A 13180-nucleotide genomic window follows, 5' to 3' on the forward strand; every position below is an offset into this window, starting at 1 on the left:
CAGGAGCCAGGAGCTCCAGGTCTCCCACGTGGGTGCAGGGGTCCAGGGACTTGGGCCATCTTCTACTACTTTCCCAGGCCACAGCAGAGAGCCGGATCAGAAGTGGAATAGCTGGTGCCCATATGGGATGCCGGCACTGCAGGCGGCAGCTTTACACACTATGCCACAGCACCGGTCCCAAGATTTATTTTATTTATTTGAAAGGTAGAGTTAGAGAGAGGGAAACAGGGAGAGGTCTTCCATCCCTTGGTTCATTCCAAATGGTCGTTGCAGCCATTTGCAGAGTGAACAGTGGACCCAAGATCTCTCTGTATCTCTGTATTGGCCTTTCAAATAAATAAATAAATCTTTAAAAAAGACTAATAACTCAATTTTAAAAAGCAAACAGTATAGGGCTGGCACTGCAGCACAGTGGGTTAAAGCCCTGGCCTAAAGTGCTGGCATCCCATATGGGCACCGGTTCTAGTCCTGGCTGCTCTGCTTCTGATCCAGCTCTCTGCTATGGCCTGGGAAAGCAGTAGAAGATGGCCCAAGTCCTTGGGCCCCTGCACCCTCATGGGAGATCTCCCACCCTCATGGGAGATCTCCCACCCTCATGGGAGATCCGGAAGAAGTTCCTGGCCAATTGCAGCCAATTGGGGAGTGAACCAGAGGATGGAAGACCTCTCTCTCTCTGCCTCTCCTCTCTCTGTGTAACTCTGATTTCAAATAAACAAATAAATCTTAAAAAAAAAAAAAAGTATAAGAGCAAAGTACAGGTAAAAACCTTACTTATGTACACAAATACAAAAATACTAAAAGAAAAAAATCCAATATAGCATAAGACAAAAAGGATACTGTATTATGATCCCAGAACAGTATCCAAGATCCTTAGGTTAATTTATCAATAGAAAATAAGTTACTGTAATTCATCTTATTAAAGATTAAAAGGGGGATGAGGCTCACAATTTCATCATAGGATGAAAAAAAAATCTGACAAAATGACAGAAATTCCTTATTCTATCTAAAACAAAACCCCAAACCAACCAACCAAGAAAAAAACAAAGGAAGTGGAAGACACACTAAAACAGAAAGCTTTCCCTCTGTGGTCAGGACACAGAGAGGACGTTCATGACCACCACGGGCCATCCAACAACACCCCAGTAACTGTCCTCAGAAATGAGGGAGGAAATAAAGCCCCTGTTTCCAGCTGTGAGGGAGTAACGGGCCTGAATTCGCCCTCTCACCTCCAACACTAAGAAATCTGCACAAAACCGTTTCAGACACTGGAAAACAGGCAGTGCGGAACTGTGACTACTGGGAAGAGAAACCAGTGAGGGGGGCCCTCTGATTCCCCTGGCTACTAATGCAGAGCCTGGCGTTCCTTACTGAGCTGAGATCAGAGCAACTGGGATCTGAGGGACAGAACCATGGAGAGAAAAGAAGACACAAAACTGCAGATCTGAGGGGGTGGCTAAGCTGATGTGCACATGCAGAGCCATGGGAACTGCACTCAAAATTTAAAAAGAAAGAAAAGAACTCAAAAAGGGTCTGGAAGACAGTTAATTCACAGGAGTGGCTCCTCTGAGGAAAGAAAGGGGCCTGGGCCTGAGGAGATGGCAAAGGAGGATTCCAACTGATTGGTACTTCTGGATATTTCCACAGAAATGTACCTAAGCATTACCATGGTTACTGATAGAGTACAACCCAATAAATAGATTAATGAAAAAAAGCAAGTTATAATTTACTTTAGGGATAAATTTACATGGAAATTTACATCCATTGTGGGTCTTATTTTATAATACAATGAAATTTATTCAGTAGGTCAAGGATGGTGGTTAAGATGCTAGCTAATCATGAGTATCCCCTAACAGAGTGGCTGGTTCCTAACTCCAGCTTCCAGCTAACGCAGACCCTGGGAGGCAGTGGTGGTCAGTCCAGCCTGGGACACCTGGGCTGCCTCGCCAGCTCCCTGCTCAGCCAGTTCCAGCTGTTGCAGAAAGCTGGGGAACAAACATGAGCGTGAACACTCTCAATCTCTCTCTCTTCTCAAACAAGTAAACAAAAATTTTAAAAACGCCTTTCTTTTATATATATGTTAGTTAATTCTGAGTTGACATCACCTTACAGGTGTCCCTAACGTTTAAAGCAAGATGTCACAGGCCTCTACCCTTGCCACCAAGCTTCTCCTTCCAGAAGGCCCACAGGAATCATTTCTGACAAGGCCATCCACTACGGTTGTACCATGTGAAGAGGCAATCTGTATTAAGTACTGTCCCTCTAGGAAACTGCTTATAATAATGAATATACACAGGAATTTCAGAAGATTCATGGAAAATGGAATTGAAAGATGCTTGTTTTAGAGCAAACATACTTTGAAATTTATGCACAGTTTTTTCACAATATGTACTTCCCATGAACATTTTGAAGACTCCACATATTATAAATAAAATTACTGTTCTACTCCAACTTATTCCCCGCTTTCATAGTTTAAATTTGACAGAGAGTCTATAGTCAGTCTGGAATACACAACAGGAATGCTGATAAGAAACAATGACATAGGTAAAATATAAGTTGAAATTTCATCATCAAACCTTTCCTGCAGGGGTGGGTGCCTAGTCTAGCATTGGCTCTGGTCAGATTGCTTGCCTCCCATACCCCACGAGTGCCTTGATTCAATTCCCAGCTACAGCTCCTGACTTCCACTTCCTGCTGATGTGGCCCGTCAGGCAGGAGGTGATGGCTCAAGTCCTTGTGTCCCTGCCACCTGCATGGGAGACCTGGATTCAGTTTCTGACCCCTGACTCCTGTGGCAGGCCAAACCCTGACCACTGCAGGCATCTGGGGAGTGAATTAGCAGATGAGAGCTCTATTTGTCTCTCGATCCACCTCTTGAATACATTTGAAAAAAGAACGCTCTTAAAAAAAAAAAAAAAGAAAGAAAGAAAAAAGAAAAATAAGCTCCAAAGCTTTTCTGCAGTTTAATGATGTAACTAGCTTTAAAAAAAAAAAAAAGATTGTATTTATTTGAGGTAGAGTTACAGAGAGAGGAAGAGACAGAAAGAGAGATCTTCTTCCATCCATTGGTTTACCCCTCAAATGGCTGCAATTGGAGCTGTGCCAATCTGAAGCCAGGAGCCAGGACCTTCTTCCGGGTCTCTCACATGGGTGCAGGAGCCCAAGCACTTGGACCATCTTCTACTGCTTTCCCATACCATAGTAGAGAGCTGCATCAGAAGAGGAGCAGCCAGGACTTGAACCGGCGCCCATCTGGGATGCTGCTGTCACAGGTTAGCCTACTATGCCACAGTGCCAGCCCCATAACTAGCTTTTATTGTTAGAATTTTACCAAAAAAAAAAAAAAAAAAAAAGTAGGCCGGCACTGTGGCTCACTAGGCTAATCTTCCGCCTGTGGTGCCTGCACACCAGGTTCTAGTCCCGGTTGCGGCACTGGATTCTGTCCCGGTTGCTCCTCTTCCAGTCCAGCTCTCTGCTGTGGCCCGGGAGCGCAGTGGAGGATGGCCCAGGTCCTTGGGCCCTGCGCCCACATAGGAGACCAGGAGAAGCACCTGGCTCCTGGCGTCGGATCAGCGCAGTGCACCGGCCGCGGCATGTGGCTGCAGTGGCCATTGGGAGGTGAACCAATGGAAAAGGAAGACCTTTCTCTTTCTCTCTGTCTCTCTCTCCCACTGTCCACTCTGCCTGTCAAAAAAATAAATAAAAAATGCATAGTGATACTTTACACACACACACACATCTTGTATTTGTTTCTCTCAGTAACTCTTGCCTGAAAATTAGTACCAATCATTTAATATATACTTAATCTGCATACCAGGAAATAACTGAAATCTTTGATGAAATAATGCCCTTCAAATTATTATAAAGAAATCAGACAAGTGGCTAGAAAAATTTGACCAAAACTAAAATACTGCTTAAATATTTTGGGAGTAAAGATTTACTTATCTATTTGAAGGCCAGAGTTAGAGAGAGAGGAAGAGACAGAGAATTCCTCCATCTACTGGTTTACTCCCTAAATAGCCACAAAAGCCAGTGCTGGACCAGGCCAAAGCTAGGAGCCTGGAACTCCATCCTGGTCTCCCACGTGGGTGCAGGTGCCCAAGCACCTGGGACATCTTACACGGCTTTCCCAGGTACATTATCATGGAGCTGCATCAGAAGTGCAGCAGCCGGGACTTAAACTGGCTCTAAGGTGGGAAGTCCAGGTGGCAGCTTAACCTGTTACACCACAACACAGGCCCAACACCCTTTAATTACTAAAAACTTAATGTCTGTCAACAAAAGTATGGAGAATCAAGTCATAGCTCATGGGACAAGTAGGCAAATGTTTTGAAAAAACACTTACCTCTCTTCTTTATTTATTTGGTCACCGAATCCCACCGTATTCACAATGGTCAATTTCAATCGAACATTACTTTCCTGGAGTTCATACGTCTGAGCCTTAAGTTTAACATGTGGGTAAAAATGGGAGGATTCACAGTCTTCAAAATTAGTATTAAACAATGTGTCAATCAGTGTTGATTTTCCAATTCCAGTCTCCCCTAAAAGAAACAGAAGTACCATCTTCACCGGCGCACAGGATGGCTGAGAAGAAAGACAAGGTCAGCTCCCAGGACGGTTTCAAGGACCCAGATGCTTTAAAGGCCAGCTTGTCCATGAAAGAAATGCATGCTGAGGCTGGCCCGGGTCATTAGCAGAGCGCAGAAGTGAGTGTGCATGTTAAGTCGCGAGGACTCTGCAGGGAGCACTGACGTGGTTAAAGGTTTAAAGCTAAGGAAAAGAAAACAGAAGTTAGATAACAGAGAAACTGGGATCACGATCTCAAAGTGACAACATAGCACCGCTCAGCTAATGACCGGAATGGAGTGCGTAGAAAGAAATATGAAGATGCATTTGGAGGAAGAACGGCCCTTACCCACGCACAGAATATTAAAACAGAAGCCTTGCTGAATGGATCTATTGACCAGCTGATCAGGCAAACTCTCAAAACCAACATGGCCAGACATAGTCAAGGAACGAACATTTTCTCTTTTCTAAAGGAAAACAAAAATAACAATAAAAAAAACTTTGATTGAAACAGACTAAAAACACACTTAAAAGTATAAATAAAATTTATCAAAGGAACTAAAAATTTTACAATCATTATACCCGATTAAGTGTTTGTGAGAAATGTGTCCTGACTCTCGAAGTTTTCTTTCCCAGCACTATTTTTAAGAGTAAACATGGGATTTCCAAGAACAGGAAAATACCTAAGTAAACTATGGCATAGTCATTCACAGGATAAAAGGTTTAAAGTCATTAAATGCTTAAGATAAATTTTTAGGAATTTGGAAAATTCTTACATTAAAATAGCAAGTGCAAAAAAAGCACAACACATAATTAGAGACAGTTCTAGCTCCAGTAACAGCAGAGGAACTTACGTTAAACTCACCTCCCGGCTGGTAACAATTAAAAGAACTCTTCAAAACCCTGGAGTAAAAGGAAAGCAGACAGACATGGGAAGGAATGAAACTCTTCAGGGAAAGGAACCTGTCAGGGGAGATGTGCATTCATCCAGCTGCCCCCTGGAAGGCCTCCCAGGTTATAATGGCACAGGAAGGAAGGGATAGTGTTTAAGGGGTTAAGAATCAACTGGCATTTGGATAGGCAGACTGGCTGAAACCTAAGGGAGAAAACCCCAGAAAGGAGAAGGAATATAAAATCCGCAAGCAAACCACCCTCAAATCCATAGTTGACACTGAACTGCACAGGTACAGAGGGAAACAAAGACGGGGTGGGGAGACAGGGAACTGGGAGGCGCCAATCAGAGTATTGAAGAATGCCATCTTAGGGAGACAGGCAGAGCTTGGATTTTAAGCCTGCATTTTGCAAAAGCTTGGTAAACTCCTCAGGTTTTAGCCCTGGATGGGCCCACTTTAGAAGGGCAGGCCACAGTCCAGGAATGAGAAATGCTACCTGATATTGATGGCACAACTGAAACAGACTCACCCTGACAAAGTCCACAACCAAGGCTCAGTATGCTCAGTGTGATCAGCCAGTAACCTCACTGCGTGTTACAGAGCTCAACACTCCTCAAGAAGGAAACAATCCAGCACCTCTACAAAACCCACAGCACCATACAAATTGCTACAGCAGGAAACAAGCCACAGCCAACAGAAATAGACTCACAGTGAACCAGATGTGGAACAGTAGGCAAGAATTTTAAATAACTGATAAATACGTGGAAGAATCTAGAGGAAAAAGGCAGATACAACGGTGACATGATAAGGAAGTACAGTAGGCATGAAGAACAGTTCTCAGACAATAAATAGCAACAAGTGGAATTCCTAGGATGGAAGAATGCAACAGCCAAGATAAAAAAAAATTAACTGAATAGTTATTAACAGCTACCAAGCAGAGGAAGAAAACGTTGTTAGTTATTATCTGGGGCTGTGAGTTAAGCTGAGTTAAGCCCGTAACACCAGCATCCCTCACTGACGCACAGGTTCGGGTGCCCACTGCTCTGCTTCCAATCCAGCTCCCTGCTAATGCACCTGAGAAGGCAGCAGAGGATGGCCCAAGTACTTGGGCCCCTGCACTCAGGTGGGAGACTTGGATGGAGTTCCAGGCTCCTGGCTTTGGCCTGGTCCAGCCCAGGCTATTGTGGCTATTTGGGGAGTGAACCAACAGATGGAAGATCTCTTTCTCTTTCTGTCTCTCCCTCTCTCTGTCACTCTGCCTTTCAAATAAAGAAAGAGTATATTTTTTAAAAAGTCACTATACAGCTAAAAATTTGTCAGAAAAAAAAAAAAAACTATGAGAGAACCTCAAAAACCTGTGAGCTAACATCAAAAAGCCTAACCCACCTCTAACTAGAATACCTGATAGAAAAGTGAGAGATGGAGGGGAGGAGATGAAGAAAGAGGGTGGGGGTAGTGGTGGGGTAGTCTATGCAATAACTTAAAGAACAGTGACTGAAAAATTTCCAAATTTTCTAAACATGAACTTGGACAAACAGGAAATACTCAAAGAACCCATATCTGCGCATATTATAGCAAAGCACTTAAAAACAAAGAAAAACTTTATGCATATAAAATAAGGCAGATTTCTCATAAGAAAAAATGTGAACCAGAAAACAGAAAGACATCTATAAAAAGTTCCCTTCTTACCACCACCACCAAAATACCACCTGGGATTCTACATCAAATGAAAACATCTTTCAAAGATGAAGGTAGAATGAAGAAATCTTTGAAGAAACAAAATCAGAAAATTCACTGTCAGCTGTTACACCACAGGAAATGTTAAAAGAAATGAAAATGACAACAGATGAAAACTCACACCAACCAGAGAGGCTAATGTGTGGACAAAGACAGTTTTTTGCTTGTTTTAATTTTTTGAGTACTCAACTGTTTAAAGCAGTAAAAAAACAAGAAATAATGAATTATAAGACACATGCAGAAGTAAAAAAGATGAAAGGAGTAACACAAGTTTGCTGCTTTAAGGTTGTTATATCATCCACAAAATACTACAATATTATTTGAAGGGTGTGATACATTAAAGCCTAAACCAATTACTATTTAAGATAACAACAACAACAAGGACCAAAGAGGCATAGCTAATAAGCCAATACTGGAGATGAAATGGAATCATAAAATACAGGATGTATTAATCCAAAAGAAGGCAAGAATGAAAAAAAATGAAAGACCAAATGAGACATACAGAACATTAGTTAGCAAGGAAATTTAAATTAAACTAGTACTACAGCACTGAATAACCACAAAAAGGCTGATAATGTCAAGTGTAAGTGGTAATGAAGAACAACTACAATGCTTATAAATCTGTGTGATGCAAAATGGTACAACCACTCTGGAAGACTTTGGCAATTTTCTTATAAAGTTTAACACACATCACTAAAACAATCAAAAAAATCCCAACTTGGAGGTATCCAGGATAAATAAAAGTATGTCCATGAAGGACATACACACAAATATTCACAACGGTTTTATTCCCAGTAGTCAAAAACAAGAAACAACCCAAGTGTCCAATAAATAGTGAAAGGATAAACAAACTGTAGTACAGCCATACAATGGAACAGTAAACCACTGACAGACACAACATGAGTCAATCTCAAAAATTAAGCATCCAAACAATGATTTATTTTCAGGAAAAATAAATATCTGTACTTTCATATATTCTTATATATATATGATTGTGGACAAAACTGTCTCAAGGAGAGTGACAGACTCTTAAAGAGTGTTTACTACGGGGCCAACACTGTGGTGCAGCGGGTTAAAGCCATGGCCTGAAGCGCTGGCATCCCCTATGGGTGCTGGTTCTAGTCCCGGCTGCTCCTCTTCTGATCTAAAATAAATCTTTAAAAAAAGAGTGTTTACTGGGAAGCGAACTTGGAAGTTGGGATGAGAAAGAATCACTTTTTACTGTACATGGTGACTAGACACCTGAGACGGCCTCCAAGACTGAAGCATCTGGGTTCACACAAATTCCAGCTATTCAGCCAGACACTGATGTCGGTGTTCCTGAGAAGAGACTGCAGATGGGACGGACTGAGGTCCAAATGCTGCCATCCTGGATGGGATTCACCTAACAAGGGTGACCCCTTGAAGGGAACTGGGTAATTCCTGGCCAAAGAGATCTGAGGCAGGAGGGGGACTTGCTGTCCAAGAGTTCTCCCTTGCTAGCTCTTTGGATGGAGGCAGTCACATGACAAGGACCCGAGACGGGTCTCTAGGAGCTGATAGCAGCTCCCAGCTAGCCAGGAACTCAATCCTGCCATCAACCTGGGAGAGTTTGGGAGACCTCTGGATGACACCCTGAGTGGGAGACAGGAGCGGAGACCCCAGGTGAGCTGCTGAACTGTGAGCCAAGAAACAAGTGCTGTTTGGAGCAGCTGAATTTGTGATAACCTGTCAGCAACAGCAAGCCAGCACAGGATATTCTTGCTGTGCTCTGGGTCCTTTTAGTCCTGTAAGCATGTTATCATTATGGCTTTTTTTTTTTTAAAGAGAGAGTGAGCAAGCACTATGCACCCTGTCCTGAAAGTGTTCAAGATTCAAAGGACGCTTGTGGGGAGGCAACAGGCATACGATTAAGATGCCCACATCCCATTTCGGAGTGCCTGGGTTCAAGTCTGGCTCCCGTTCCAATTCCAGCTGCTTGCTGATGTGCACTCCGAGAGGCAGGCAGGTCAGTACACAAATATTTGGGTCCCTGGCATTCACATGGGAGACCCAGATGAAGCTCTGGGATATTGGCTTCAGCCTGGCTACTGTAGGCATTTATTTGAGGAGTAAACCAGCAGCTGGAAGATCTCTTTCTCCCTCTCTCTCTCTTTCTGCCTTTTAAATAAATTAAATATTAAATGAAAAGACACCTGCTAGAGTTTTCCCTCTGTTAAGAATAAGTTTATTACATAAAGGTTAACTATATGGCCTCTAGGATCCCTTGTGGTTCTGAAACCATGTAACTGCAATGTCAAAGGAACAAACGAAGCTTAAACAATGAGCCTGTGGTCCACAAGATGTGATGCGAAGAGGGGCCAGAGAGAAGGCGACTGGATGGCAGCCACTCGACAGACTGGTGCCAAGGATTACCAGTGACATTGACAGCAGACTCGACAAAGCCATGAGGTGGAAAGCAGGTTAAGGGAATTCAGGAAGTCTGCAAAGTGATAAAATAAGGATGGAACAGATTGTTATTACCAGTAAGAAAAAAAATAAAAAGGTAACCTGGTGGTCAAACTAAGATTGGGTAAACTGTGGGACCAGGGGATGTATGGGAAGAAGAGGCAGAAACAGGAAAGTATTATAGCTATTGGAGCATGGGACTAAAGGAAGATATTTAATTTACTGAATTATTCATGTTTGTATTTACATGTCTTTTTATTAAAAGTAACACTCCCCTCTTTTACCAAGGTTAAGTTACTACCTCTTTTTAAACATAAGTTTTAACAGTAATTACCAAAAACCATTCCTACTATCCAGGTTGCTCAGAAAGGCACGCTACAAGGGCCTCGGACACATCAGGTCTAATCTGCAGGAAAGTGCCAGGCAGGCTTGCAAACAGCACGCTCTGCAGAGTGCCCAATAAAAAGCAGTGCTGGTCTTTCTACTGAATGCCACTGAAGTACTTGGAGTTTTTATTTGTTTACTGTCACAAACAAAGTAAGTAAATAACAAAAGAGAAATAGAACATTTGTTTAATGCCAAATTAGGACCATCATGGCCACACAACAATCATTCAATCCATTATTGATTTTTCACTTCAATCACCAGAAAATTAATTCATATTCAAGCATTTAGAGTATGCCATGCGATCTACTTAAAGATATACTCACTCTCTGCTCCTCATCAGATCCTTGGGAGGGCATGCAAGCTGTTTTCGCTGCCATGTGAGACTGAAAGTGCTGGAAAAGACGAGAAGAGACTTAGAAAAAAAACAGAATCCTTATCCTAAAAACCTGTCTCTAAATAATATATTTATATTACAAAGGGGTTCATTAGAACCCTTGTTGTTATAATCAAGTTTTGACTTGTAGTCCATATTATTAGTTGATGCTCAGTATTGTGGCTTTCTTGCTGCATAAGTAAATCATAATATATAATATTCAACATTACAGTAATGCACTCACACCCACAGAAGACTGTAAAGTGGAAAACTTCCACTTACAAGCAGGAGGACAAAAAAAGTACTTATATTTAAAAAGACTTTATAGGATTAAAAAGACAAAATAAGCGATTTCACTTAAGAACTACTCTGGAGCTAACAAGGCCCTCAAAATGAGTATGTAGCATGCCAGGGGAACAGAAGTTTAAAGAATGCTACCACTGCAGCACAGTTGGGAAAGCATTTGAAACTGAACAAGTCCCTTAGTCATCCAACCGAAATAAAAATAATTAGCACTTACAGAACTCCTATTATGTGCCCTTCGCTGTAATAGCTCATTAATAAGCACAGTTGCTCACTTAATTCTTGCAGTACATCTGAGCTATACAGATTATTAGTCCCACAGTCTACATGACAAAATTACGGGAGGAGGGGCAGACCTCACTTCAGGTCTGAAGCTGCCTTATCCTCCCGTGGCCTGAGCCTCTGGACAGGTGGAGGTGCGCTCACCTCCCTGATGACCCCACCTCCTGGGACCCCTGCCTCCCGTGTCCCTGATCCTGCTGGGATCTTGTGACCTCAAGTCTGCAGTATCTTCGTGGATGTGGTGTGGACTTCACCTAGGAGAATGGGCCCTGCTAAGTACATGCCAGAGGAATGTGTGCACAGAGAAGCGATGACATAGAGTGAAACAGCATCTGCAATCTGGAGAGAGAGAGAGAGAGAGAGAGAGAGAGAGAGAGAGAGAGAGAGAGAAACAGAGAGAGGAAGAGAGACGGAGAAAGGAAGAGAGAGAGGGAAGAGACAGAGAGAGAGACAGAGAGGGAGACAGAGGGAGAGGGACAGAGAGAAACAGAGGGAGAGAGACAGAAAGAGAGACAGAGACAGAGGGAGAGAGGGGGAGAGAGACAGAGGGAGATAGAGAGAGGGAGGGAGAGAGAGGGGTGAGAGAGAGGCAGAGGGAGAGGGAGAGAGGGAGAGAGACAGAGGGAGAGAGAGGGGTGTGAGAGAGAGAGAGAGAGAGAGAGAGACAGGGGAGGGAGGGGGGGAGGGAGAGAGAGAGAGATCTTTACTTGCTGGTTTACTCTCCATATGCCCATGGCAGCTGAGGCTAAGGCTGGGCCAGATAAAGGCCATGAGCATGGAACTCCATCAGCATCTCCCACATGGTATGGCAAAAACTCATGTACTTGGGCCATCGTCTGCTGTCTTTCCTGATGTACTAGCAAGTAGCTACAGAAGAAGCAGGGCAGTCAGTACTCAACCAGCATTCCAATATGGGATGTGGGAGTCCCAAGTGATGAATTAATCTACTGTGCCACAACACACACCCTGTCACAACACCTACCCCTCATCTTAACCATTTCTGTTTATATACACAAACAGTGTTGCTGTGTGACCAATATTCAGAACTCTTTGCCTCTTGTAAGTCTGAAATCCTCTACTCCTTAGGATGTACATCCACCCCATTCTTTCTGTGGTTTAGTCTTCTATTGTTCACACTATGTATGTGGCTACTCTCTAGACAGTCACTTTGTCTGTAATCACAATGAACTGTGCTGCTCAAACAGCTCTGCCCACACAGATGACGGAAGGGAGGCCCTTGGAGTCGGGATGCTGCCCCTTCACCCTCATAACGCACACAAATACGCAGACACACTGACACTGGATACAACATGATGATGACATCTACAGAAGACCAACAACCCTTCTCTGGCACGTCTGCTTCTGAGGGCTAACTCTCTGACATAACCTTATACACAACAGAGTTTTCAAATCCTGAGCAAATAAACGAACACGTCTGCCCAACATGGCTCTTGTCAGTTGGAAGGTGCCCACATATAGATAAAAGGATACCACAGAAGTCTGGCGATGAACATAAAAGCACTGGTCCTGTTTTCATGATGAGAAAAGTGGAAAGTATACAATAATACACAGCACATCATGACTGGCCTGAGGTTTTAGTTTTTAACTGAGCATACTTCGCCCTCCCCCTCTGCCATTCTGAAAGGGCCCCTCCACCCGTCACCGTGTGGCACATAAGTAGGGATCAGGACAGGAGGAGATGCGCACCACAGCAGATCAACACCGGCATCAGGGGAACGCGGAGGGACAGGGGCCACTGGGAGCAGGAGCAGATCTCAGTGACGCCATGCCAGGGGACAGCACCAGAGGACACACGGAAGGTATCTAGCACTAGCAGGAGGCAGAACTTCCTACCCGGAGAAAGTACACAGAGAGTCTAAGAATCTGCTGGGAAAAAAGGTTCAATGGTCTCAGGCTAGTTATGAACACAGAGCAGGGAATACAGGAGTGGCAGACTGGGTACGCTGGATGTGTCATTTCGAGCCTGTTTGGTAAAGGCTAAGAAGCGCTGCAGAACATATCTGATTAGGGCCCTGTTCAGAGGCCTGCACTAGATAAACTGGGAATACAGCACTCTATGCGATTTCTCCAAGTACTATAAATAGTGTTTTTAATATTTTCCATCGGTGCTACTTGATAGTCAAATTTCCAAAACAAGTTTTACACCAGAAACCCTTCTTAATAAATTAGTAGAACATGCTGAAGAAGGAACAAG

At 43.4% G+C, this 13180-nt stretch overlaps 1 protein-coding gene across 5 annotated transcripts in view; it reads right to left on the minus strand.

Moving 5' to 3' along the window:
* The window catches only part of SEPTIN10 (septin 10), a 67876-nt gene that overhangs the window by 28420 nt on the left and 26276 nt on the right, over positions 1–13180 (minus strand). For 3 of the 5 annotated variants that reach the window (XM_062210076.1, XM_062210080.1, XM_062210079.1), the window contains exons 2-4: positions 10331–10399; positions 4913–5030; positions 4343–4538 (exon numbers count right to left, since the gene is read on the minus strand). In XM_062210076.1, the coding sequence (XP_062066060.1) occupies positions 4343–4538; positions 4913–5030; positions 10331–10399 (383 nt within the window). Of the gene's footprint in view, positions 1–4342; positions 4539–4912; positions 5031–5417; positions 5467–10330; positions 10400–13180 lie in introns of those variants that run through there. The other 2 variants (XM_062210077.1, XM_062210078.1) reach the window with 2 other exon arrangements.

This window comes from Lepus europaeus, chromosome 13 (genome assembly GCF_033115175.1).
Source record: "Lepus europaeus isolate LE1 chromosome 13, mLepTim1.pri, whole genome shotgun sequence".
Taxonomy (NCBI): domain Eukaryota; kingdom Metazoa; phylum Chordata; class Mammalia; order Lagomorpha; family Leporidae; genus Lepus; species Lepus europaeus.